The sequence below is a fragment of the Schistocerca serialis genome, chromosome 6 (assembly GCF_023864345.2).
Source record: "Schistocerca serialis cubense isolate TAMUIC-IGC-003099 chromosome 6, iqSchSeri2.2, whole genome shotgun sequence".
NCBI lineage: Eukaryota > Metazoa > Arthropoda > Insecta > Orthoptera > Acrididae > Schistocerca > Schistocerca serialis.
Window position 1 is genome coordinate 414,336,338 of NC_064643.1, and position 24,801 is coordinate 414,361,138.

Sequence of the window (24,801 nt, forward strand, 5' to 3'; positions counted from 1 at the left end):
CGTCCCCCTCGAAGGTGAGGATAAAGGCCCCGGTGTCGATGCGAAGGTCTTTGGGGCCGCGCTGGACTCGCCGGACGAAATGCATGCCTCGGCACTCCAGGTTGGCCCTGAGCTCCTCATCAGATTGCAGCAGGAGGTCCCGATAAAAAATAACCCCCTGCGTCCTATTTAGTGCCAGATGCGGGACAATGGATACTGGGATGTCCCCTAGGCCGTCGCACGCCTGGAGCGCCACCGACTGTGTGGCGGTGGTGGTCTTTATAAGAACGGACCCCGAACGCATCTTACTGAGAGCCTCGATTTCCCCGAAGATGTCCTCAAGGTGCTGAACAAAGAACATGGGCTTGGAGGTGGCGAATGTCCCCCCATCGGTTTGAGAACAGACCAAATAGCGGGGGAAGTACTTCGCCCCAAGCCGGCGGGCCTGTCCCTTCTCCCAGGGAGTGGCCAAGGGGGAAAGGGCAGGAGAACCAGAACCAGAGACAGTACCTTTCCTTTTGAAAGACTCGGCCGCAGAGCGACCTGATACGTGTTGACGTTGCATCTGTGAAACGTCCGCCCCGATACCACCCACTCCGACCAGGGGCTCTCCCCACGGGCGCCCCCCAGCCTCAGCAAGGGCCACCTGGCAGGATGACCGTTGCCGGGAGTCCTGATGCCCCAAGGAGACGGGCATCTACTCCTTGGCCGACGTGGGGAGGGTGCAGCTCAGGTATCGGCAGTACGATCCCTGTGATGTCAGGGGGCTACAACCTAGAGGGTACATGATGACCCCACCACAACGGGCTGGCTACCGTGCTGGATTTCTGGTGCCATGGAAAGTCCATCATGATCGTAGGTGCAGATGGGGATGCACTATGGGCGTAACTTGTACAACCCATCAGGCGTTTAGGCCCAATTTGAGGAATAGTGGGTATGGTTACAACGCCGGTACAATGCTGAGTGCCAAGGTCTTAGTGCACTGAGGACCAGTGGTACACCACGTAAGGCATCCTTCCCCAAAAGGCTCGTACTTCTGTAGAATTTTGAAAAATGGAGGTCAAACCCCAAGGGGGACCATCACATGGAAGGCCGAAACGGTTGAAACTCCTTTTAGTCGCCTCTTACGACAGGCAGGAATACCTCGGGCCTATTCTTACCCCGGACCCGCAGGGGGTAGTTCGAGCCTTGGACAATTATGTTAAATATGTCATATGTGGGGAAACTATGAAAATGGCAAAAAGTTCTGCAATCTGTACCAGCAAAAGATTTATGTGGCATTGTTAGGAAGACAATTTATTTGGGTCAGTTTGGAGAGTATGTGAGCTGTCATCCACAATGTTGTTCTGTTAACCTATCATCGTCCTGTTTGGGTCTGTCCACATGAGACAAATTAGTGAGAAAGTGGTTATAGAATAGTTTTTATTCTGTCATGAGGTGTCTTAGTTTGTTATTTGTTTTTATTTTGTGCAAGTCTTGGCTTCTTTGTGTGTTAATGTTTCTGAAAGATATGTGTTTAATTGACAGCCTTTGAGATTTTGTGATGAATGTAGGTCTGTAAGTTCAGATCTCCCTCTTTGTGTATGTTGTGGTGTCACCGCCAGACACCACACTTGCTAGGTGGTAGTTTTAAATCGGCCGCGGTCCATTAGTACATGTTGGACCCGCGTGTCGCCACTGTGTGATCGCAGACTGAGCGCCACCACAAGGCAGGTCTCGAGATACGGACTAGCACTCGCCCCAGTTGTATGGACGACTTTGCTAGCGACTACATGGATGAAGCATTGCTCATTAGCCGAGCCAATAGTTAGAACAGCCTTCAGCTAAGTCAATGGCTACGACCTAGCAAGGCGCCATTAGTAACATTGCATGTATCTATGGAGTCTCACTTATATCGTTAATAGCGATGTACCAAGGATGGATTAAAGTTAAGTGTTACAGAAGCTACGTACTTTTCTTTATAGCATTCATTACGTATCCTGTTTCAGACCTCACGCCATCCTGCTTTAACTTAGCGCGTGCCTTTCGGCTTCCTCTCATTGTGTCTAGGCTGTCTTGTCTAGACACAACATTTTTGGCGACGAGTCAACGGAAAGGGTCTTGTTCTTTCTAATTGCTTACATTTACTTGTGTCATGGCTTCGCCAGAACTCAGGCTCATGAACCTTCGCCCATGGACATTCATGTAGTTACTTCCGCTTCGTCCAGTGCCACTTTCTCTACCAGTGACTGTGTTCGTCCCACACAAAGTGTGCGTCGACGTCGCCGGAAATCACGTCAATTAGCAAGTGATGCTGTACCTCTATCAGTTCAAATTGCACGAGACAGTCGCTCTTGTCGTCAGCAGGACAATAAACTTTTTGTAGATTTGGACTTTAATGGCAAGGTCATCCCATTCCAGCTCGATACTGGAGCTGCAGTTTCATTGCTCAATCATGACACGTACAAACAACTGGGCAAACCTCCGTTGCGTGCCGCAAATGTTCAGTTAAATAGTTATTCAGGTCAGAATATCCCTGTGTTAGGACAGTGCACTCTTCTTGCAACATACAAGGGACAAACAAAACTTGTGTCATTTTACGTTCTTCGTTCTTCTTCTGCAGTGAACTTGTTTGGTTTGGATTTATTTCAATTGTTTAACTTGTCTATAGTCAATCAGGTACTATCAGTGAACCAGACTGTGCCTTCCGCCAGTGTTTCTCGTCTATGTGAAGAATTTGCAGACATTTTTGCACCGGGCTTAGGTTGCGCTCAGAACTATGAAGCACATTTGGAACTGCAAGTCAACGCGCAACCGAAATTTTTCAGAGCGCGCACTGTTCCTCACGCATTGCGTGATGAGGTCGCAAGAACATTACACGATTTAGAATCACAAGGTGTGAGTGAATGTGCGCAATGCCTCTTCCATTTCAGCTCCGCTTCATCGCTTACGCCGTACAGGTGTTCCGTTCGTCTGGACGACGGAATGCGAATGCGCCTTTCGCCAGTTGAAATCGGCGTTTCTTTCTAATATTTGCCTTACGCCATTCGATCCCCAGAAACCCCTTTTGTTGATGGTAGATGCATCGGATTTCGGGATCGGTGCTGTGCTTGCGCACAAAGAGGGATCGCATGATCGCCCTATTGCCTTTGCGTCCAAATTGCTCTCGTCTGCACAAAGAAATTACTCGCAGATAGAGAAAGAAGCTTTGGCTCTCATGTTTGGTGTTACTAAGTTCCATGATTTCTTGTATGGTCGTCACTTTACCGTCATCACAGACCACAAACCTTTGACATCGCTTTTTCATCCGCACAAGCCTGTACCTCCGCGTACAGAGCAGAAATTCATTCGCTGGTCTATTTTCCTCTCGCAGTACCGCTACGATATCTTGTATCGGTCCACTGCTAAGCACGGAAACGCCAATGCGTTGTCCCGTTTGCCTGTTGCTGAGGATAGAGCATTCGATTCTTCCGAACTTGCTTGCATGTTCATTGATTCGGAAACCGATGAAGTGGTTGAATCGTTTCCGATTGATTTTCGTCGTGTAGCTACAGCCACAGCTGCTGACCTGGTCCTTGCTACCGTTTTGCGTTTTGTTGCTACGCAATGGCCTTAGTCAAAGTCTCGGATTGAGGATCCGTTGGTTCGCCGATTTTTTGCTCACAGGGAGAGACTTTTTGTTCGACGTGGTGTTTTGTTGTTGCGTTCTGATAATGATCAGTCCAGAGTCGTGGTCCCACGTTCGTTACAGTCCTCTGTTTTACGGCTTCTTCACCAAGGACATTGGGGTATAGTGCGAACGAAACAACTTGCTCGTCAGCACTGTACTTGGTTCGGAATCGATGCTGCGATTACGAATATGTGTTCTTCTTGCATGGCGTGTGCCGAACATCAATCCGCACCGCCGCGGAAATTCTTTGCATGGCCGAAAGCCACTTCCCCTTGGAACGCTTACACATAGATTTTGCTGGTCCGTTCTGGAATGCTCGATGGTTGGTTGTGGTGGATTCCTTCAGTAATTTTCCTTTTGTTGTCCGAATGTCTTCCACGACGTCTTCTGCCACCATCCAAGCGTTGTCTGCTATCTTTTGCATTTAAGGTCTTCCACAGTCTATTGTTTCCGACAATGGCCCACAATTCATGTCCGCAGACTTTCAGTCATTCTGCCAGGCCAATGGTATTCAACATCTGACATCCGCGCCGTTTTCGCCTCAGTCAAACGGTGCCGCTGAACGATTGGTCCGGACTTTCAAGTCACAGATGTTGAAGTTGAGAGAGTTGCATTCTCGGGAGGACGCGTTGTTGCTCTTTTTGTCATCGTATCGCTCTCAGCCCCGAGATGGTCGCTCGCCGGCTGAGTTGCTCCACGGTCGTCCTCATCGAACCTTGATGTCTTTGCTGCACCGGCCGCATCAGGCTCCTGAGCAGCGGCAGACTTCTGCTTTTGCTCCAGGCGATGTTGTATTCTATCGCAACTATTGAGGTTCACGGCGTTGGCTCGCAGGGCGCATTCTTCGCTGCCTCGGCCGCACGATGTGTTTGGTTTTGGGGGCCTCTGGTGAGGTGCGTCGGCATCTCAATCAGCTGCGCCTCTGTCGTCGCACGGGTTCTGCTGCTCCCTGTCTGCTTTCAGCGACGGTGCCGTCCGGTCAGCGCCCTGGGGACCCATCTCCTGGCTCGCCTCATCCCCAAGTGTTACCGACGATGCCTTCCATATTGCCCCATGGCAACGCGCCGCCGCCTCCGCCGCCTGTCCTCCAGCCGGCGCCGCCCGCAGTGGACGCTTCGCTGCAGCCGCCAAGCGCCTCCCTGGGTCACGCGCTGCCATGGAACTCTTGCCCGCTCCGGACCACATGACGTCATCGCGCGTCGGATACCCCGACGCAATGGAGGTCGACCCTTCGGCCCCTCCTGTCTCTTTACGGGCGCATACACCGCACGTTGACGTGCACCTGGACTAGGTTTTCAGGCGTTTCCTAGATCCCCTCGGACCGAATGGCCGGGTGCGGGCGGCACAGCCTCGCCTGTTGTTAGGCTCCCCACCTCATCGCATACGTCAACATGGGGTCCTCCCCACGGCGGGCGGAAGCCTTATAACACGACCGTTCGCCAATTTGCGGGGGAGGAATGTGGTGTCACCGCCAGACACCACACTTGCTAGGTGGTAGTTTTAAATAGGCCGCGGTCCATTAGTACATGTTGGACCCGCGTGTCGCCACTGTGTGATCGCAGACCGAGCACCACCACAAGGCAGGTCTCGAGATACGGACTAGCACTCGCCCCAGTTGTACAGACGACTTTGCTAGCGACTACATGGACGAAGCATTGCTCATTAGCCGAGCCAATAGTTAGAACAGCCTTCAGCTACGTCAATGGCTACGACCTAGAAAGGCATGTATCTATGGAGTCTCACTTATATCGTTAATAGCGATGTACCAAGGATGGATTAAAGTTAAGTATTACAGAAGCTACGTACTTTTCTTTATAGCATTCATTACGTATCCTGTTTCAGACCTCACGCCATCCTGCTTTAACTTAGCGCGTGCCTTTCGGCTTCCTCTCATTGTGTCTAGGCTGTCTTGTCTAGACACAACATATGTTGTGTGAGCTTTTCTTTGTTTCCTTTCTCCATAAAACGTCTTGGCAAAGTAACACTGTTTGCTAGGCTGAGACTTGAATCCAAAACTGTCTTTCATGGGCACTGACGTTATGTTTGTCCGTGGACATTGTGGAGTTCAGTTTATCTAATACGAGACTTTTAATAATTCAACAATCAATTGTTGTAATTACAGTTATGTTAGTGGTAACTGTGACAAGACATCCTCTGATATATTAGTACATGTCTTCTCTGAAAACTAGCTATAACAGATAGATCGGAACCCCACTCACAATGGAAATGTATTACATCCAATGGCAACAAGTATGTCTGACCTAGCTTTCATGACATTCACATCAAAATCATCATCAGTGAACATGAGGCAGCTGCAGAGACAATGATTATCAAAGAACAAATGACATATAAAACATACAGAAAGATTTATTTATTCAGTAAACTACATAAAGAAGCAGTAGTGTCACATCTCGCCAACGAACTTTAAATTTTTAGCTCAGCAAATAAACATGTAGAGGAACTGCAGCTCAAGCATTGCACACATACATATCAAGTGTGATGGAAGGAACCCTAGAAGGTGTACAGTTACAATAAAAAAATTCTACAGAAACATGCACGAAAGGTGTAAAACTAAGCATGACTGTATGAGATATCAAATCAAATTTGTGACCGCTTTGAGGATTTTTTGGTAGGGAGAACACAGCAAGTTATCTCTGATGGAGAGCCATCAACAGTGTAGAACCAACTTCAGGTGTGCCTCAGGGAAGTGTGTTTGGCCCCTTGCTATCCGTGGTGTATATTAATGATTCTGCAGACACAGTAATCTTAAGCTTTTCGCAAAGGATATAGTTATCTATAATGAAGTACTGTCAAAAGAAACTGCAGTCAGGTATCAATAAGATTTAAAAGAAATGCAAAGAATGGCAACTTGCTTTAAATGTTCATAAGCATACAGTTGTACATTTCATTAAAAAAAAGTAGTATTCTATGATTATATTATCACTGAGTCTACATCTACATATATACTCCACCAGCCACCAAGCGGAGTGTGGCGGAGGGCAGAATTTGCGCCAAAGTCATATCCCCCCACTGTTCCACTTGCAGATTGCGCGAGGGGAAAAACAATTGTCTGAACGCCTCAGTACAAGCTCTAATTCCCTTATTTTTGAATGGTGATCATTGCACTATTTGAAAGTTGGTGGTAATAATATACGCTCTACATCCTCGGCGAAGATCGGATTTCGGAATTTAGTGAGCAGCCCCTTCCACTTAGCACATCGCCTATCTGCAAGTGTGTCCCACTTCAAACTTTCTATGAGGTTTGTAACACTCTCGTGATGGCTAAATGTACCAGTCACGAATCTTGCCGCTGTTCTTTGGACCTTCTCAACCTCTTGAATCAGACCCAACTAGTAAGGGTCCCATACAGATGAACAGTACTCTAATACTGGACGAACTAACATATTGTAAGCAATTTCCTTTGTTGAAGAACTGCATCGCTTCAGGATTTTACCAATAAACCACAATCTAGAGTTCGCCTTGCCCATTACTTGTATAATCTGATCATTCCATTTGAGGTCATTTCGAATAGTCACACCCAGATACTTGACGGATGTTACTGCTTCCAAAGACTGGGCATTTATTTGGTACTAATACATTAATGGGGATTTTCGTCTTGTTATACGCAGTAGGTTACACTTATTAATATTGAGAGATGACTGCCAGTCATTACACCACACATTCATTTTCTGCAAATCCTCATTGATTTGTTCACAACTTCCGTGTGATACTCCATCCCTGTAGACTACAGCATCATCGGCAAACAGTCTAATCGGCAAACAGTCTAATGCAGCTGTCAACACCATCAACCAGATCGTTTATGTAAATCGTAAAAAGCAGTGGACCTATTATACTGCCCTGGGGCACACTTGAAATTATGTTGTTTCTGTTGAAGTCACCCCATTCAGAATGACATACTGCTCTCTGTCTGTCAAAAAACTTTCTATCCAACCACATACGTCATCGGATAGACCGTAAGTGCGCACTTTTTGGAGCGAGCAACAGTGCAGAACTGAGTTGAACGCCTTTCGGAAGTCGAGAAATATGGCATCAACCTGGGAGCCAGTATCTAGAGCCTGTTGGATATCATGCACAAAGAGGGCCAGCTGTGTCTCGCATGACCGCTGTTTCCTAAAACTTTCCTAAAACCATGCTGGTTTCTGCAGATGAGCTTCTCAGAGTCTAGAAAGATCATTATGTCTTAACACAAAATATGTTCCATGATTCTACAACAAATTGATGTCAGTGAAATTGGCCGGTAATTATGTGCATCCAATTTTCTACCCTTTTTATTGATTGCTATGACCTGTGCCTTCTTCTAGTCCCGTGGAATTTTCCACTGTTCCAAAGATCTCTGATAGATGATGGATAAGAATGGTGCTATATTTGTAGCATAGTCAACATATAATCTTACGGGGATACTGTCTGGGCCACATGCCTTCCTGGCATCTAAGGATCTTAACTGTTTTGCAATCCCAGATACACTAAACACTATGACAGCCATCCTTGTGTTTGTTCGATAATTGAAAGGGGGAACGGTGCTGCAGTCTTCTACCGTAAACAAGTTTTTGAAAACTAGGTTTAGAATTACGGCCTTCTGTTTATCATCATCCGTTACATTACCTGTACTGTCAGCACGAGAAGGTATTGAATTATTTTTTGCGTTCATAGATTTTATGTACGACCAAAATTTTTTGGGGTTATTTTTAGAATCTAAAGATAAAAAATTGCTTTCAAATTCGTTAAAAGAATCTGTCACTGACCTTTTGACAGCTGCTTTCATTCTGCATAATTTCTGTTTGACAGCAGGGCAGTGACTGCGTTTAAAAGGACTGCAAAATTTTCTGCTTTCTCAGCAACTTCCTAATATGTTTGTTGTACCAAAATGGATCCTTTCCCTCCCCTATATTTTTGCTAGGCACATACTTCTCTAGCACGTGGTGGACAATACCTTCAAATTCCGACCAAAGATACTTAATATCTTTGTGTTCCGCAGTGAATGCTTGGAGCTGACTATGAAGATATTCATTAATGACACTTTTATTTGATTTACCAAACAAGAAAACTCTATGCTGTTTCTTTGGTTTATTTTGCAACTTCCACTGACATAGAAGCTACAACGATGTTTGGTTGCTAATACCTTCTTCTAGAGTAACTTCCTCAAAAAGATCAGGTTGAGTTGATTTTCTAAACAATTGCTCAAGGTTGTATGTTGAGAACACTCCTAGAATAACTTCACACGAGTCTTTCCTTCTGCCCCCTGTGATAAACGTGTAATTTTCCCAGTCAATAGATGCCAGATTAAAGTCTCCACCTATAACTAACAGATAATTTGCATATTTATTTCCAATGTACTCAAGACTTTCCCTGATACATTCTGCGATGTTTGTTGCGGATGCTGGTGGTCTATAAAAACATCTAAATACAATGTCAATCTTCGTCTGATTGACAGCTTTATCCAGACTATTTCACAGTCCGACCCAGTATCAATCTCAACTGCGTCTAAACAGCTTTTAACTGCAATGAACACACCACCTCCCATACCATTAGTCCTATCCTTCCTAAACATTGTCCAATCCGAGTTCAAAATTTCACTGCTATTTATGTCTGGTTTCAACCAGCTTTCAGTACCTAATAGAATATTGTCATTGCTACTGTTTATTTCAGAGAGTAACTCTGGGATCTTGCTAAGACACTTCGATAATTTACTAACATGAGGTTTAGCATATTCAAATCCTTAGGAATGACCTGTTTAGGTGAATTAACAATTTTTATAGTTGGCACACCCACATCAGTGCCATGAACTGGTAATTTTTCAGGCCAACGGTTTGTTTCCCGTGGAGAGGAACCTAATCTAAAAAAGCCCTATGCGCATGCCACAAGTACTGTGCTACCCATGTAGCAGCTTCCTGTATGTAGTGCACTCCTGATCTATTGAGGGGCGTCCTACAACCTTCCACCCCATAGCGTAGGTCGAGGAATCTACAACCATTTTCGTCACAGAGTCGATGTAGCCTCTGGTTTAGGTTCTCCACTCAACTCCAAACCAGAGGACCCCGGTCCACCCTGGGTACGATGCTGCAGATTGTCAGCTTGGCTTCCACTCCTCGAGAGATGGAGGCCACCTTCACCAATTTAGCCAGCCGGCGAAAGGACCCAAGGACATCGTTGGTGCCAACATGTGTAACAATCTGCAGCTGGCTGCACCCCGCACGCTCGATAGCCACCAGGAGAGCCTCTTCCACATCCCAGACGAGGCTCCCTGTCAAGCACACCGAGTGAACATTGGACTTCTTCCCCATCCTAGCCGCTATTTTACTGAGTGGCTCCATGACCCGCCCAACATTGGCGCTCCCAATAACTAACAAACCCCTACACAGTTGGAATCAGTCAACTCATTCCAGTAACGTGGACGTAACAATTTATATAGTGATATGAAATGGAACAATCACATCGACAGTAGTATGTAAAGCAGATGGCAGACAGTGATTCACTGGTAGAATACTACACAAATGCATTGTCTACAAAGAAGACTGCATTCTAGGATATTGATGAAGTGAGGAACCTGTACCAAACAGGAGTAACAGGGGATAGTGAAAAGATGCCACGAAAGAGCATGAATGGTGACGTTTCAGCCATAGGAGAGTGTCAAAAGGATGCTGAAGAAACTGGACCCAGGCACTTGGAAGACTGACACAAACCATTCCATGAAGGGCTACTTAGAAACTTTCTGGCACCAACTTTAAGTGATGACTCTTGGAATATATTACAACCCCCTAATTATTCACCTGAAGCAATCGCTAAGACAAGATTAGACCAATTACAGCATGCACTGAGGCATTTAAGCAACCAATCTTTCCACGCTCCATATATTAATGGAACAGGAAACAGCTTTAAATAACTGGTACAACATGATATACCAGCTACCATGCACTTCACAGCGGTTTGTAGAGTGTAGAATTAGATGTAGAATAGTCACACACTGTTTGGTCACATCAAATTGGTGAATTTCAGTGGTGCTGCCAGTAGCGGAGAAAACTGGCACTAGATGGAATAAACTCATTCATATCCAAGAGCTGCAATATTTCTGCATGTGTCACGACTGCTTTCGTATTAGCACAACACAAGGGCACTGTGGCAAGGAATCGGCATTGCCTTCATTTTACCTCTCCTCTCTCTTGGCAGTCCTAATGTGGGGCATGGCAAGACTCCTACCATTCCTGAACTTGTGCAAGCTTCATAACACATGTAAATACAATTTAAAGCCATATTTTAGGTGCACAAAGAAAATTGATAGCTAGGTGTTTGTATTTTGTAAGGCAGTGAACATAACTGCACAATGCAATGAAGAAATCTACTGCTTTTATCAGTGATGCAATCTACATGGCAACTATTAGTCAACATTACATAACTATCAGGCTGACAACAACATCAAATAATGAAAAGTATCTCAAAATACACGGGAATGTGGGGGATTTTGATTCTAGTTCTTTCTGTTATTAATGCAACTAAACATACCAAATATTTGAAAACATCAGACTACAATCTGAAAATATGTCTCCAATAAAGACAAATATAATTATGAATGGACACTGTATAACAAAAACCGATTAGTGTCAGGACAAACACATTGGCTTCAGCAATTCTCAACCAGATTAAAGCCTCTCAATCTAATCTAGATCCTGGGCTACACCACAACAAGTGTAATTTGCAATATAGGTAGTCAATCTGGTCTCTACTGCCCACTACTGGCCTTCCAGTTTCCTTGGTGGGCAATAAGCAGTAGTGGGTTTTAATAAATTTTTCATTAGGTTTTCTTAAAATTTTGGTACAGCATTTGGAAGGTATCTTTTGTTACATGCTTTAACTTTCTGTGACTCTGCTTTTTACAGTTTATAAAGTAAAGTCACTTTCCTAACTGCCTAAATCATCATTACTGTGGAACCAGTGGTAGGGTATAAAATTTTATTACTAACAGAGATACAAATGAGAGTGGCAGTGAAAAAGGTTGAAAATCCCTGATTTGTTTAAAAATAAATAAATACATAAATAAAAAATTTAAAAAAAATAAAAAAGTTTTCTTTCACTTGCACCTGTGGCTTCATATAAATGCATGTAACATCAACTTCTTACCTACAGTCACAAATAACAACTTACTTCAAAGCACCCAATCCAGTCCCTCGATCCTATGAAATGTGTAGGTTTGTCCTCTATACTAACGAGGACTCTCTGTATTTCTCGAATATGTGGTACTGGTGGTGGTGAGCCCTTTCCCTTCAGACTTTCCTTCACCCAGGAGCATAATGTCTGGAGAGTTCTGTATCCACAGCCCCAACCCTACAAAAACCATTAAACACAGATAATAAACACTCAGTAAGTTTGCAGAGATAAATTACAGCATGATCTGAAAGTTTACAGTGAGAATTGATTTTCAACATCCATTGAACCTGTCAACAAATGTAATTCATTCTTCGATAAATATTGGTTAGCTACTTAGTCACTAAGACCATAAACATGACATTTCGCCTCTGTATTTTGCAACCAAAAGTGCGTCTCAGCACATAGGCCTACTGCATGGTTCATGGCACATGAAATTTTAAGCAGTCCATCACAAAAACCATCTAGGAACAATGCTTTGAACATTTAAGGTGGTGTAACAATTTCTTAATATACTACAGATGGATATCTGTTTTAGCAAGAGTTAGGTACGAAGTGGCTTCTAATGTTTTACATGGAGAATATTCTTAAAATGTTCAGAACTTCACATACCTAACCGTTTTCAGGGCTGTGTGTGTGTGTATTACAAGAACTATCTGCCACCACGCATAAATATTGTACCTTATCTGAAAATCCATCACATCCGTAATGGTAATAGTCGTATGTTCCTTTAACATAATTGATGGTCCCACAATCTGTAACATTTTTCAAACCCACGTGTACATCACTAAGCAGACGGTCGCGATAGTCTTTTGGAGGCATCTTCCTAGATAAGACACTTGACGTCCATTAATGGGCGTTAACTATATTCTGTCCTTCAAATTGATTGATGTTCGGGTTCACAGAACATCAAATCGTAAGCGGTGGTACTTTGTTTACTTGCTATGTTTCGTATATCAAAGATGTTCTAAGAGTGTCTTTATCAGTGATCTCTATACAACTAGATGCAAAGACCTTGTAAAAAATAACTAGACTCACTGATGGCGCTGCAGTCGCGGGATAATTTGAACCTTCGGCTGGACGCCATTATAGTGGTGGTAGTCTGATGTGTTGTGTTGTACTGTTGTTTATGAAGACCCTGATTCAGCGTTGTATATTTGTTGGGGCGTACATACAGTATTTGTTACTCGTAATTCTGCTGTCTGTACGTTCCAATCAAAAGAAGTACAATGGTGAAGAGTTGTGCAGCGATTAATTGTACAAATAAATTCGAGAAAGGAACGAATATTACATTTCACAGGTATGTGGATATTTTAAGTTGTTTTGTATGTCAGTGCACTTGCTTAGTAAATGTTTTTGTAACACGGTATTAGCATAATGTCTGTGCATATATTTGCAGGTTTCCTTTCTCAAAACCACAGCTGTTACAAAAATGGTTACACGCTGTCAGGAGGCAAGATTTCCGACCGACAGAATACCATTTTATATGTTCCGATCATTTTGATGAAAGTTGTTTCCTTGAAAATTACGTAAATCGCAGAAAGCTGAAAGATGATGCTGTTCCATCCATCTTTCGTTTTCCAGACCATATACAGCAGAAGATAAATTTTTCTTTGTGAACCACATTTTATTTTAACTATAAAAGTTGAGTTGCAAGCAACACGAAATTTGAGTTAGCAGGTTTTTTATCGTTATAAAATGCAACTGAATGTGTGTAATTGTAATCTGATTTCACAACTTCTCTTGATGGAACAGTTGTTGAGTTTTATTTATTATATGAAAAAAACCCACATATAAACTGAAGTGTACATCTCCGAAAGTAAATATTGTGACTAATGCGATACTGGATGCCTGCCTGAAGTCTTGTTTGTTGTAGCTGTCTGATCGGTAGTGTTTTCATGGTCTAGGTTAGGTTGAAACTTGATAATTTGGTCGTGAGTTGCCAAAGCACTACGCCATATATAACGCACTTTTCGTCATAAAATCTAAAGCAAGGTAGAGTCAGAAAATATCTATTGACATAGTGGGCAAATCTTGCCCAATTTTGATGCATTTTGCGTACATCTATCGTAAATCAACTACGAAAAATGCTAGGGGTCCAGTGCATAACTTTTAGCTATGGCTGATTCCATGTACTACGTAATATAAATTCATAAACAGTGACTAGTTGCTGTTTGTGCATAAATTAAAAACTATATTGTAGTAACGTATTTAAATGAGGCATTATGTTTGTGACCTAACTCTAGGGAAGGCATTTTATAACCAAAAGCGATGTATAAACATTCGAAATCCGCGCGTCAGTTTACCACTCTAATGGCCGCCGGCCAGCTATTCAATTTGTCCGCTCTTCACAGTCGACCACTAGTGCAGTTGCGGGGGCCTGACTAGATCACAGGCCTTCATTTGTTCTTTCCAAGGAGGTTTTTTCCGATGTATTTGGCCATAGAGTATTATTGTTGTTTAATTAAGGTGACTTTTACTCTGTATTGCAGCAGGCGGCTCTCAGTGTTTTGGAATTTTACAGAGTACAGCTGCATTTACCTAAAAATTTAGTGATTAGTTTTAAAATTAATGTACAATTTTCATGAAGGACAGAGCATACTCAAACTGGCCGTCAGGTCACGTCAAAACATTCCACAACGCATTTCATATGTGGCATTAACACTGGCCGTTAGCGTACCATCACGTCAAGTCACGATGAGCAGGCGGCAACAGGTTTAAGTGCATGCGGCAGTCGCGTTTGAGCAGTGTCTTCTCCCACTGCTGACTACTTCGAGTATCGCTGTTTACTGTTTGAGCAGTGAGCAACAAGCAAACAGATGCCATCCGGAAAAATTTTTCTAGCGCGTCCAAGATGCCAGTTTCAAGCATGCGTAGAGCTGTCTGGCTTTGAGTGGGGGTAGATTCCATATCATAACAGTCGTGACACTGCTGTAAAAGTTGTTACCGTTTGACAGCTGGAGCAACACTAGCGGTCCAAGCGACGAGGAAGATAAACGTCAGACGCGTTGTAAGCATAATGTTTGTTTTGCATCCATTTCCTACGTAATTTACGAAATATTTGAGTTATTTTCTTGCTCCAAGGGTTTGTGTAGTATCAGGAGGCATATACGTTTCTAAAAATGATTCTAAAATAAGCGCAAGTATGGACAAAAACCATGGATCGAGTGGCAAGCTACAACACATTAGTGAAGAAACACTTGTGATGTTGGATAGAATTGCAGCTTACCACGTTGATATCAAAAGAATATAAACACACAGATTCACACGTAAGAAGCACAGACCTGTACCTCTACATACAAAAGCGATCGACAGCTCATTTATCGTTCTGTTGCCACAAGTATGTCCTTCATCTTTGTGTTATTCTAAGTAGGACAAGCAATTGCCAAATACGGGGAGAAATATGTTGAAAACATTACAATGAGCTGATTGCATTACATTTCCCGCAAAACCAAATATTTGAATAATTTTCAAACAATCTGTCAGTGATGAGGTGCTGACAAAATGTCATCGCAGGAAGGAAGCAAGGAAAATTAAGTGACTAACAACAGAAGTGAATGAAATACATACCAAAGAAATCAGCAGCCCAAACGAGCCAACTTCTTCAGTTTCTTATTTGTTTTCTTATTTGTTTTCTTGTTGTTATAAACTATGTCTTGATACCAATAAATATCGGGATCCTACAGTCTTCAGCATTCGTTTGTACTTGTTCACTTGATCCTTCTGATACAGTTTCTGTAGTTGTCTGTAGGCACTTTCCTTGTCCTGTAATAGTTTTGCTCGAAGTCTAGTGATCTGCACATTCTGACAGTTCACACGCTTTTGTAAGACACGAATAACTGCACTTAATCTAATCACTTCATCAGCAACGCAGGGCTGTGTTGACAATTCACACAAATCTGGCACCGACACATGGAGAGTGAACTGGTTGCTTCTGTGTCATAGGATTGTTTTACAACTTTAGATGGATTGTCGAAACTTTGTGGCAATTTCCTTTTCATCGACAGTTGAGGTGGCTTACTTAGGATGTCAAACAGTGTGGGTACTGCATTCCACACGAGTTTATTATTGTCTGCGTTCATGAATTGGTTTTGTTCGAAATGTAGGGAACAAAACCTAATATTACTGTGCAAGTAAACTGGGTCTCTTTTCATAAGGCTTCTCGCTGCTATTAACTAGCCATTTTCTGCTCCTAAAACGAAACATTAATCATTAATACACATGTAGTTTGTAAGCGAATCCTGACGATACAGTTTATTAAAACGATCGTATATACCTCTCAGGATCCTTAGGAAACCTAAAAAAAGACAGCTGTGGTGTCTCCTTCCTGTTGTTCCTGCTTGTAAAAACCATTGTAGAAATCAAAATAGACAACCAGTATTCGCTTTCACGATCGCTCCGAACTCAACAGTTTAACCCACTGGCCGCTTGGGACGCTGGTGGCGTGGTAGGCAACAAAATCGAGGCGAAGTGTCGCGACTGTTATATTAGACTGTGGTATAATTGTTGTCTATTTAAGGCGACTTTTACTCTGTATTTCAACAGGCGTCTCTCACTGTTTTGGAATTTTACGGAGTACAGCTGCATTTACCTAAAAATTTAGTGATTAGTTTTAAAATTAATGTATAATTTTTATGAAGGACAGAGCCAACTCAAACTGGCCGTCAAAGAACCATCACATCAAGTCACGATGAGCAGATGCCAATGGGCTTAAGTGCATGTGGCAGTAGCGTTTGAGCAGCATCTTCTCCCACTGCTGACTACTCCTAGTATCGCTGTTTACTGTTTGAGCAGTGAGCAACAAGTAAACAGATGCCATCCGGAAAAAAATTTTCTGGCATGCCAGTTTCACGCATATGTAGAGCTGTCTGGCTTGGAGTGGGGGTAGGTTCCATTCCACATGACTTGTGTTTACTTTTCATTATTTTCGTGTTTTAGTGCAGCTCTCACGTTAAATTGAAGCAAAACGGATTTCCATGGCTGGAATTAAAATACATTCAGGTAATAGCAGAAGACTAAAGTAATATGTTATTAGTTTCAGTTTTCTGATTTATTTCCACATTATTAGCTGCATTAATCGTCTTGCAGAACAATGAAATTATTTTTGTCAGTTTACTAGAATGAACTATTCTTTACCACTGAGGCAGTCAATTAATTTGACACACACCGTATTTCATTTCATACTGTGGGCAAGATTTAACTGTTCGCTCAGTTTCATGGGCACATTTTCATTTCTTCGTTCTTATAGCATTAATAGATCACATATTAAGCCATGATAAAGAACCAAGTATGTGAGAATACTCTCAAGCAAATTGACAGCCTGAAAACCACAACGAAAAGCTTAATACCAGGTACCTCAGTGTGAATCCAGACTTACAAATGTGCAATTTAAGCTGAATTATGCTTTTTAGTAGGCAGTGGATACTGAAGACATTAAAACTAAAACATGTATTTGTTCCAAACGGGTGACTAGATGCAGCGCCATATTTACTTACACATATTTCGATGTTTTGTATTACGATTTGCAGCATACCTTTTCAAGGTAAAGGCACGTTGAAGATTTATCACAAACACGACACACTTACGATAAGACCCACTTATAAGGCGGTGCAACATTACAACATCTATGGCCGCCATCTTGGATTTGCCATTTTGAATAAATTTGGCAACAATGCACAGTGGGATGGTGTTCTCTTTGCCCTACTGCTTGTATGCAAATTTTATATGTGGAAGTGCAAACATGTCTGATCAAAAACGTGTGAATCAGAAAAAACTCATGATGTAGTGAATTAAGTGTCCCAAAGATGTTACGATAAAGTGGTAAAGTGCAATGCAATGCAATGCAAGTGCAAATCAATCCATCCAGTGAAAAAGTAATGTGCTGCACATTGTTAAAAGTACAGTCTTTTTAAGTGCACAAACCAGGAGAAGGAATCCATTTTATAACGAAGACAAACTTTATGAGTGGAACAATGACGGAATGTTGGCGAAGGCATGCCATACTCACCTCGTGTACTGAGATTATTTCGTCTGGCATTGATGTTCCAGTGGGTTCTTAAGGCGATGGACATCCATGTTGTTGGAGTCTGTGTATCACGTAGACAAACTGAAGAAGAACTGGTCTGTGACTCGAGGGTTACAAGAGTAGTTCGTGTGTGAGATCGCAAGGTACCACGTATGAGTAAAGACAACGCCATGACTACTCAAACAATGAACAATAGCTAGCCATGGCCAGTGATAGTGCTAGTGGCTGTGAAATCCAGAAATGTACCCAACCAGTGGCGCCAACAAAAACAATCAAATTTTTCCTTTCCCTGCAGTCAATAACGACCTCGTGTAAACTCACAATATTAACTGGAAAGTTTGCAAAACTTATTAAGGAAAGAACAAAAAAACAAAAAATGACATGTAGATAATTAATTGAACATCACTGTATGTTCCCAGAGAAAAGAGTAAGATTGCAAAATACTGAAAAATTAGGGCTCTGCCAATATGACCTTACTAATAATAACATAATGCCTCCACTTTTATATTTGTGTATGTAAATTTTCTGTGATATGCAAAATCTTTATGTAAAGGCAACGACAATCTATCTGTAAGTACTGTGTGCTAAATATCTTTCTATACATCACACATTAGGGTGCAGACATGGCAGTAATTTTTAAGCTGATTAAGGCAAAGGGAGAGAAGGAAACGTAGTAGGTGAATATGGATTGGGACTAAGAAATGAAAGAGGAAGCCGCCTAGTAGAATTTTGCACAGAGCACAACTTAATCATAGCTAACTCTTGGTTCAAGAATCATAAAAGAAGGCTGTATACATGGAAGAAGCCTGGAGATATTGACAGGTTTCAGATAGATTATATAATGGTAAGACAGAGATTTAGGAACCAGGTTTTAAATTATAAGACATTTCCAGGGGCAGATGTGGACTCCGACCACAATCTATTGGTTATGACCTATAGATTAAAACTGAACAAACTGGAAAAAGGTGGGAATTTAAGGAGATGGGACATGGATAAACTGAAAGAACCAGAGGTTGTACAGAGTTTCAGAGAGAGCATAAGGGAACAATTGACAGGAATGGGGGAAAGAAATACAGTAGAAGAAGAATGGGTAGCTCTGAGGGATGAAGTAGTGAAGGCAGCAGAGGATCAAGTAGGTAAAAAGACGAAGGGTAATAGAAATCCTTGGGTAACAGAAGATATATTGAATTTAATTGATGAAAGGAGAAAATATAAAAATTCAGTAAATGAAGCAGGCAAAAAGGAATACAAATGTCTCAAAAATGAGATCGACAAGAAGCGCAAAATGGCTAAGCAGGGATGGCTAGAGGACAATTGTATGGATGTAGAGGCTTATCTCACTAGGGGTAAGAGAGATACTGCCTACAGGAAAATTAAAGAGACCTTTGGAGAGAAGAGAACCATTTGTATGAATATCAAGAGCTCAGATGGCAACCCAGTTCTAAGCAAAGAAGGGAAGGCAGAAAGGTGGAAGGAGTATACAGAGGGTCTATACAAGGGCGATGTACTTGAGGACAATATTATGGAAATGGAAGAGGATGTAGATGAAGATGAAATGGGAGATACGATACTGCGTGAAGAGTTTGACAGAGCACTGAAAGACCTGAGTCGAAACAAGGCCCCCGGAGTAGACAACATTCCATTAGAACTACTGACGGCCTTGGGAGAGCCAGTCCTGACAAAACCCTACCATCTGGTGATCAAGATGTATGAAACAGGCGAAATACCCTCAGAGTTCAAGAATAATATAATAATTCCAATCCCAATGAAAAAAGATGTTGAATTCTGTACAGACGAATGGAAAAACTAGTAGAAGCAGATCTTGGGGAAGATCAGTTTGGATTCCTTAGAAACGTTGGAACACGTGAGGCAATACTGACCCCATGACTTATCTTAGAAGAAAAATTAAGGAAGGGCAAACCTACGTTTATAGCTTTTGTTGACTTAGAGAAAGCTTTTGACAATGTTGACTGGAATACTCTCTTTCAAATTCTGAAGGTAGCAGGAGTAAAATACAGGGAGCGAAAGGCTATTTACAATTTGTACAGAAACCAGATGGCAGTTATAAGAGTCGAGGGACATGAAAGGGAAGCAGTGGTTGGGAAGGAAGTGAGACAGGTTTGTAGCCTCTCCCCAATGCTATTCAATCTGAATATTGAGCAAGCAGTGAAGGAAACAAAAGAAAAATTCGCAGTAGGTATTAAAATCCACGGAGAAGAAATAAAAACTTTGAGGTTCGCCGATTACATTGTAATTCTGTCAGAGACAGCAAAGGACTTGGAAGAGCTGTTGAATGGAATGGATAGTGTCTTGAAAGGAGGATATAAGATGAACATCAACAAAAGGAAAACAACGATAATGGAATGTAGTCGAATTAAGTCGGGTGATGCTGAGGGAATTAGATTAGGAAATGAGACACTTAATGTATTAAAGGAGTTTTGCTATTTGGGGATCAAAATAACTGATGATGGTCGAAGTAGAGAGGATATAAAATGTAGACTGGCAATAGCAAGGAAAGCGTTTCTGAAGAAGAGAAATTTGTTAACATCGAGTATAGATTTAAGTGTAAGGAAGTCATTTCTGAAAGTATTTGTATGGAGTGTAGCCATGTATGGAAGTGAAACATAGATGATAAATAGTTTGGATAAGAAGAGAATAGAAGCTTTTGAAATGTGGTGCTACAGAAGAATGCTGAAGATTAGATGGGTAGATCACATAACTAATGAAGTACTGAATAGGATTGGGAAGAAGAGAAGTTTGTGGCACAACTTGACTAGAAGAAGGGATCAGTTGGTAGGACATGTTCTGAGGCATCAAGGGATCACCAATTTAGTATTGGAGGGCAGCATGGAGGGTAAAAATCGTAGAGAGAGACCAAGAGATGAATACACTAAGTAGATTCAGAAGGATGTAGGTTGCGGTAGGCACTGAGAGATGAAGAAGCTTGCACAGGATAGAGTAGCATGGAGAGCTGCATCAAACCAGTCTCAGGACTGAAGACCACAACAACAACAAAGCACAAGCTCTGTAGCTAATAATTAGTAGTAACACCTGTGACAACAATAAAAAATAGCGAGGCGAGAAAAGATTATTAATAGGCTATGCAGATACACTAATTATGTAGTAGCTCTCTGTCTGTACTGAGATCTAAAGAGACCAGATGCATGTGATGTATAAAAATGTATGCACACCGATATATTTGAACCTTGTGAATGTATTTCATGTAGGTTATGTGTGAAAATATATTCAGGACAGTTTTAAAATGTTGTTTGAGGACGATCATGTGAACCTCCAAGGACACCAGTAAAAATGGAGGGAAACACCAACATGTCACCACAGCACTGAAGGGTACAGTAAGTAATTTCAAGAACAAACATAAGAATATTTCTAATTTTTATATTTGTGTATTCAAACGAAATCTTACTGTTCAGTGTTTTATTCATTAACCATGGTGACCGTTTGGATAATCATCACTTGTCTATTATCTCATAATATATTCAAGAATAATCATAAAAAATCATTTAACCCTTTAAATAATACTTCCTTTATCATTTCCAAATCCTTATCCCATAATTTTACAATGTGCAGGGCTGATTACTAAAGTAATTTCATCATGTTTGTTTGAGGATCTTCTTGAGGGCAATCGCAGTAGTCCTTATTCTATTATAATAAATGAGAATATGTCCATTGACACCCAGAAAATGTTGTGCATCATTGTGCGTTATTTTAGTGAAAACCCAAAGAAAATAACAACGTTTTCCAGACTGTTGGAAACAAAAGGTGGTGATCAGCTGACTCTTTAACTAATGTGTTTAAAAACCAACTAGCTACAGACTGCCTTGATGTAAGTAAGTTAATAGATATACGTGTGGACAGAGATAATGTGATGGCAGGAGAGCTTCATTCATTCTCTTCAATTTTGAAAGAATCTTTGCCCCATCTTACTACAGTGAAATATGTGTCACACTCACTGCATCTAGCCACAGAAATCGCTTGTAAAGTATTACTTTCGAATTTAGAATACATCGTTGGAGAAGTTCACAACTGTTTTAATGAAGTACCAAGCGGCAAATTGAATATTCTCTGCTGCATGAAACTCTGGCCAGAATGAAACCATTCAAAATAGACATGCTGTCAGGGAGGCACTGGCTGGCTTGCACAGGAGCCATTACTAAAATTTTAGACCAATAGGATGCTTTAGAGCTTCACTTTAAATTAGTCAAGTATAAAGAAAGATTCTATGCTCCTGGTCAATTACATGTTACACTATTATCAAAATCCAATAAATTATATCTTACAGTTTTGAAACACTCAGTAAAAGCAACAACTGATGTTAATCACATGCTCCAGGCTGATAATGTTGAATCTCTTAAAGCTGTTATCAGAACTACATTCTTTGCTGCTGAACTATCTATCAGTTTCAACTCTCCCAGAATGATTAAGTAATGTCAAGAGACAAGATTTGATAGGTTTCGGTTTCAGGGATTATGTGATGAATGTTGAATGCATCAATTTTGGATTTAGTTACAATGAAGCGACAGGTGGTATTGACCAAACAGATTTGAGAGTTATAAAAGAACAGTGTGTATCATTTTTTGTCTGTTATGCCAAGAAATTCAGAGGAGAATTTCAAAAATCTAAATCTGTTGGAAAAACTGCCTGTTTCACATCTGATTTGGCTACTAGCCACGTCTGGCCTGATGTGGAGGTATAATGGCTAATTTTAAACAATTGTTTGGAGCTCACAATGTTGACAGCACTTTGGATCAATGGCGAGTTCTTAATTTCCAACAACAGAACAAGATGAATTCAACAGCAGAGGTATTTTGAGGCAAAGTGTCGGCCTTTGAAGATGCTGCTGGAGAAAAGAAATCTCAATTACCAGCAAATTGGTGACAGGAGGTTTGAGTCAGCTATTCTCCAGTGCTAATGTGGCAAGGACATTCTCCACAATGAATGTGGTAAAAGACAAATTGAGAAGCAGAATGCTCACAAGCACAGCAGATTGTGTAATTAGAGTGTTATATATTTTGAAGAATGAAGGGTGTAATAAATTCCAGGCATGTAATGAAATGCTTAGCAAATTTAATTCTGAGAATGTATATAATACTTACAATGATGTTGATGTCATGTCACTTCTGGCACAAAAAGATTAATCATACTGGCTTTAATGTTGTTTTATTGAAAAAGTAAATGATAATGAACAGTGTTTACATTAGTACAACAATTATAGTAGATCTAGTTGTCACATAATTTCATTGCATGTACCATGTAACATGCCACCTTTATGATGATACATCAATGTACGATAATTTTTATGGTAGAGAAAACTTTCATTGTTTATAAGAGATTAGAAAATTTTAAAATATGTGGCCATACTTGTACTTTTTTACTCTCTAAGCCACAGAATAGCTCTTTTATCTGGTTCTAAAGTTTCTGTAGCATCTAATGGTAAACCAATGGGACAACAAAAAAATTATGAAGAAAGCAATTGTGGTGCCCATAAATCATGCTTTATATTTTTTTGCTCAGGCTATCTATTTTTATTTATAAATTAAAAACTTTAGTTGATGTATATTCTTTATATGTATGGTAATTTTACAGTTCTGGACATGTAATTCTACCTCTTCATGTTGCCAATACTGATGATAAACACACCTACACCTTTTAACTATTATTTAAGATCTTTTGAGAAAAGTGCCCAAATAGTATCATTTTGGGGGAAATTTGTCTGAAGAAATTTAGAAAACTCAATCTGGAATCGCTGCATGTGTGGCTAGAGCTCACAGTAAGTTAGCGATACAGTGTCATTGCTAGCATGTTATGTGAGCTTTTGTATGGGATACCTCTTGAATTAGCTCAAGAACATCCTTCTTCTGCACACTTGAACCACAGGAAACTAGTGACTCAGCGGACTTAACACAGACAAGCGAAGTTTTCACCTCTTGGAAGCGTCTGTGTCAGCGAAACTCTGGTTGCACTATGCAACATATGCCAGTCATATGTTACACAACATACTAATGCCTTTTAGAGGTTGGCTGTCACTCCAGCCTGCGAAAAAGTTACGTAATGAAACGTCCTGGCAGATTAAATTGTGTGTCGGACCAAGACTCGAACTCGGGACCTTTGCTTTTCGCAGGCAAGTGCTCTACCAACTGATCTACCCAAGCACGACTCACGCCCCATCCTCACAGCTTTACTTCTGCCAGTACCTCGTCTCCTACCTTCCAGACATTACAGAAGCTCTCCTGCAAACCTTGCAGAACTAACACTCCTGAAAGAAAGGATATTGCGAAGACATGGCTTAGCCACAGCCTGGGGGACGTTTACAGAATGAGATTTTCACTCTGTAGCAGAGTGTGCGCTGATATGAAACTTCCTGGCAGATTAAAACTGTGTGTCGGACCGAGACTCGAACTCGGGACCTTTGCCTTTCGCGGGCAAGTGCTCTACCAACTGAGCTACCCAAGCACGACTCACGCTCCGTCCTCACAGCTTTACTTCTGCCAGTACCTCGTCTCCTACCTTCCAAACATTACAGAAGCTCTCCTGCGTACCTTGCAGAACTAGCACTCCAGAAAGAAAGGATATTGTGAACTCATGGCTTAGGCACAGCTTGGGGGATGTTTGCAGAATGATATTTTCACTCTGCAGTGGAGTGTGCGCTGATATGAAACTTCCTGGCAGATTAAAACTGTGTGCCGGACCGAGACTCGAACTCAGTACCTTTGCTTTTCGCAGGCAAGTGCTCTACCAACTGAGCTACCCAAGTACGACTCACGCCCCGTCCTCACAGTTGCCAGTACCTCATCTTCTACGTTTCAAACTTTACAGAAGCTCTCCTGCGAACCTTGCAGAACTAGCACTCCTGAAAGAAAGGATATTGCGAAGACATGGCTTAGCCACAGCCTGGGGGATGTTTCCAGAATGAGATTGTCACTCTGCAGTGGAGTGTGTGCTGATATGAAACTTCCTGGCAGATTAAAACTGT

At 41.7% G+C, this 24,801-nt stretch overlaps 1 protein-coding gene across 1 annotated transcript in view; it reads right to left on the reverse strand.

The window, feature by feature from the left end:
• The window catches only part of LOC126485145 (ufm1-specific protease 1), a 58,597-nt gene extending 45,831 nt beyond the window's left edge, over window positions 1-12,766 (reverse strand). Inside the window, exons 1-2 of the mRNA XM_050108808.1 lie at window positions 12,467-12,766; window positions 11,786-11,965 (exon numbers count right to left, since the gene is read on the reverse strand). Coding sequence (XP_049964765.1) covers window positions 11,786-11,965; window positions 12,467-12,607 — 321 coding nt within the window. The 5' untranslated portion in view covers window positions 12,608-12,766. The remainder of the gene's footprint in view (window positions 1-11,785; window positions 11,966-12,466) is intronic.
• Window positions 12,767-24,801: the final 12,035 nt, after the last annotated feature.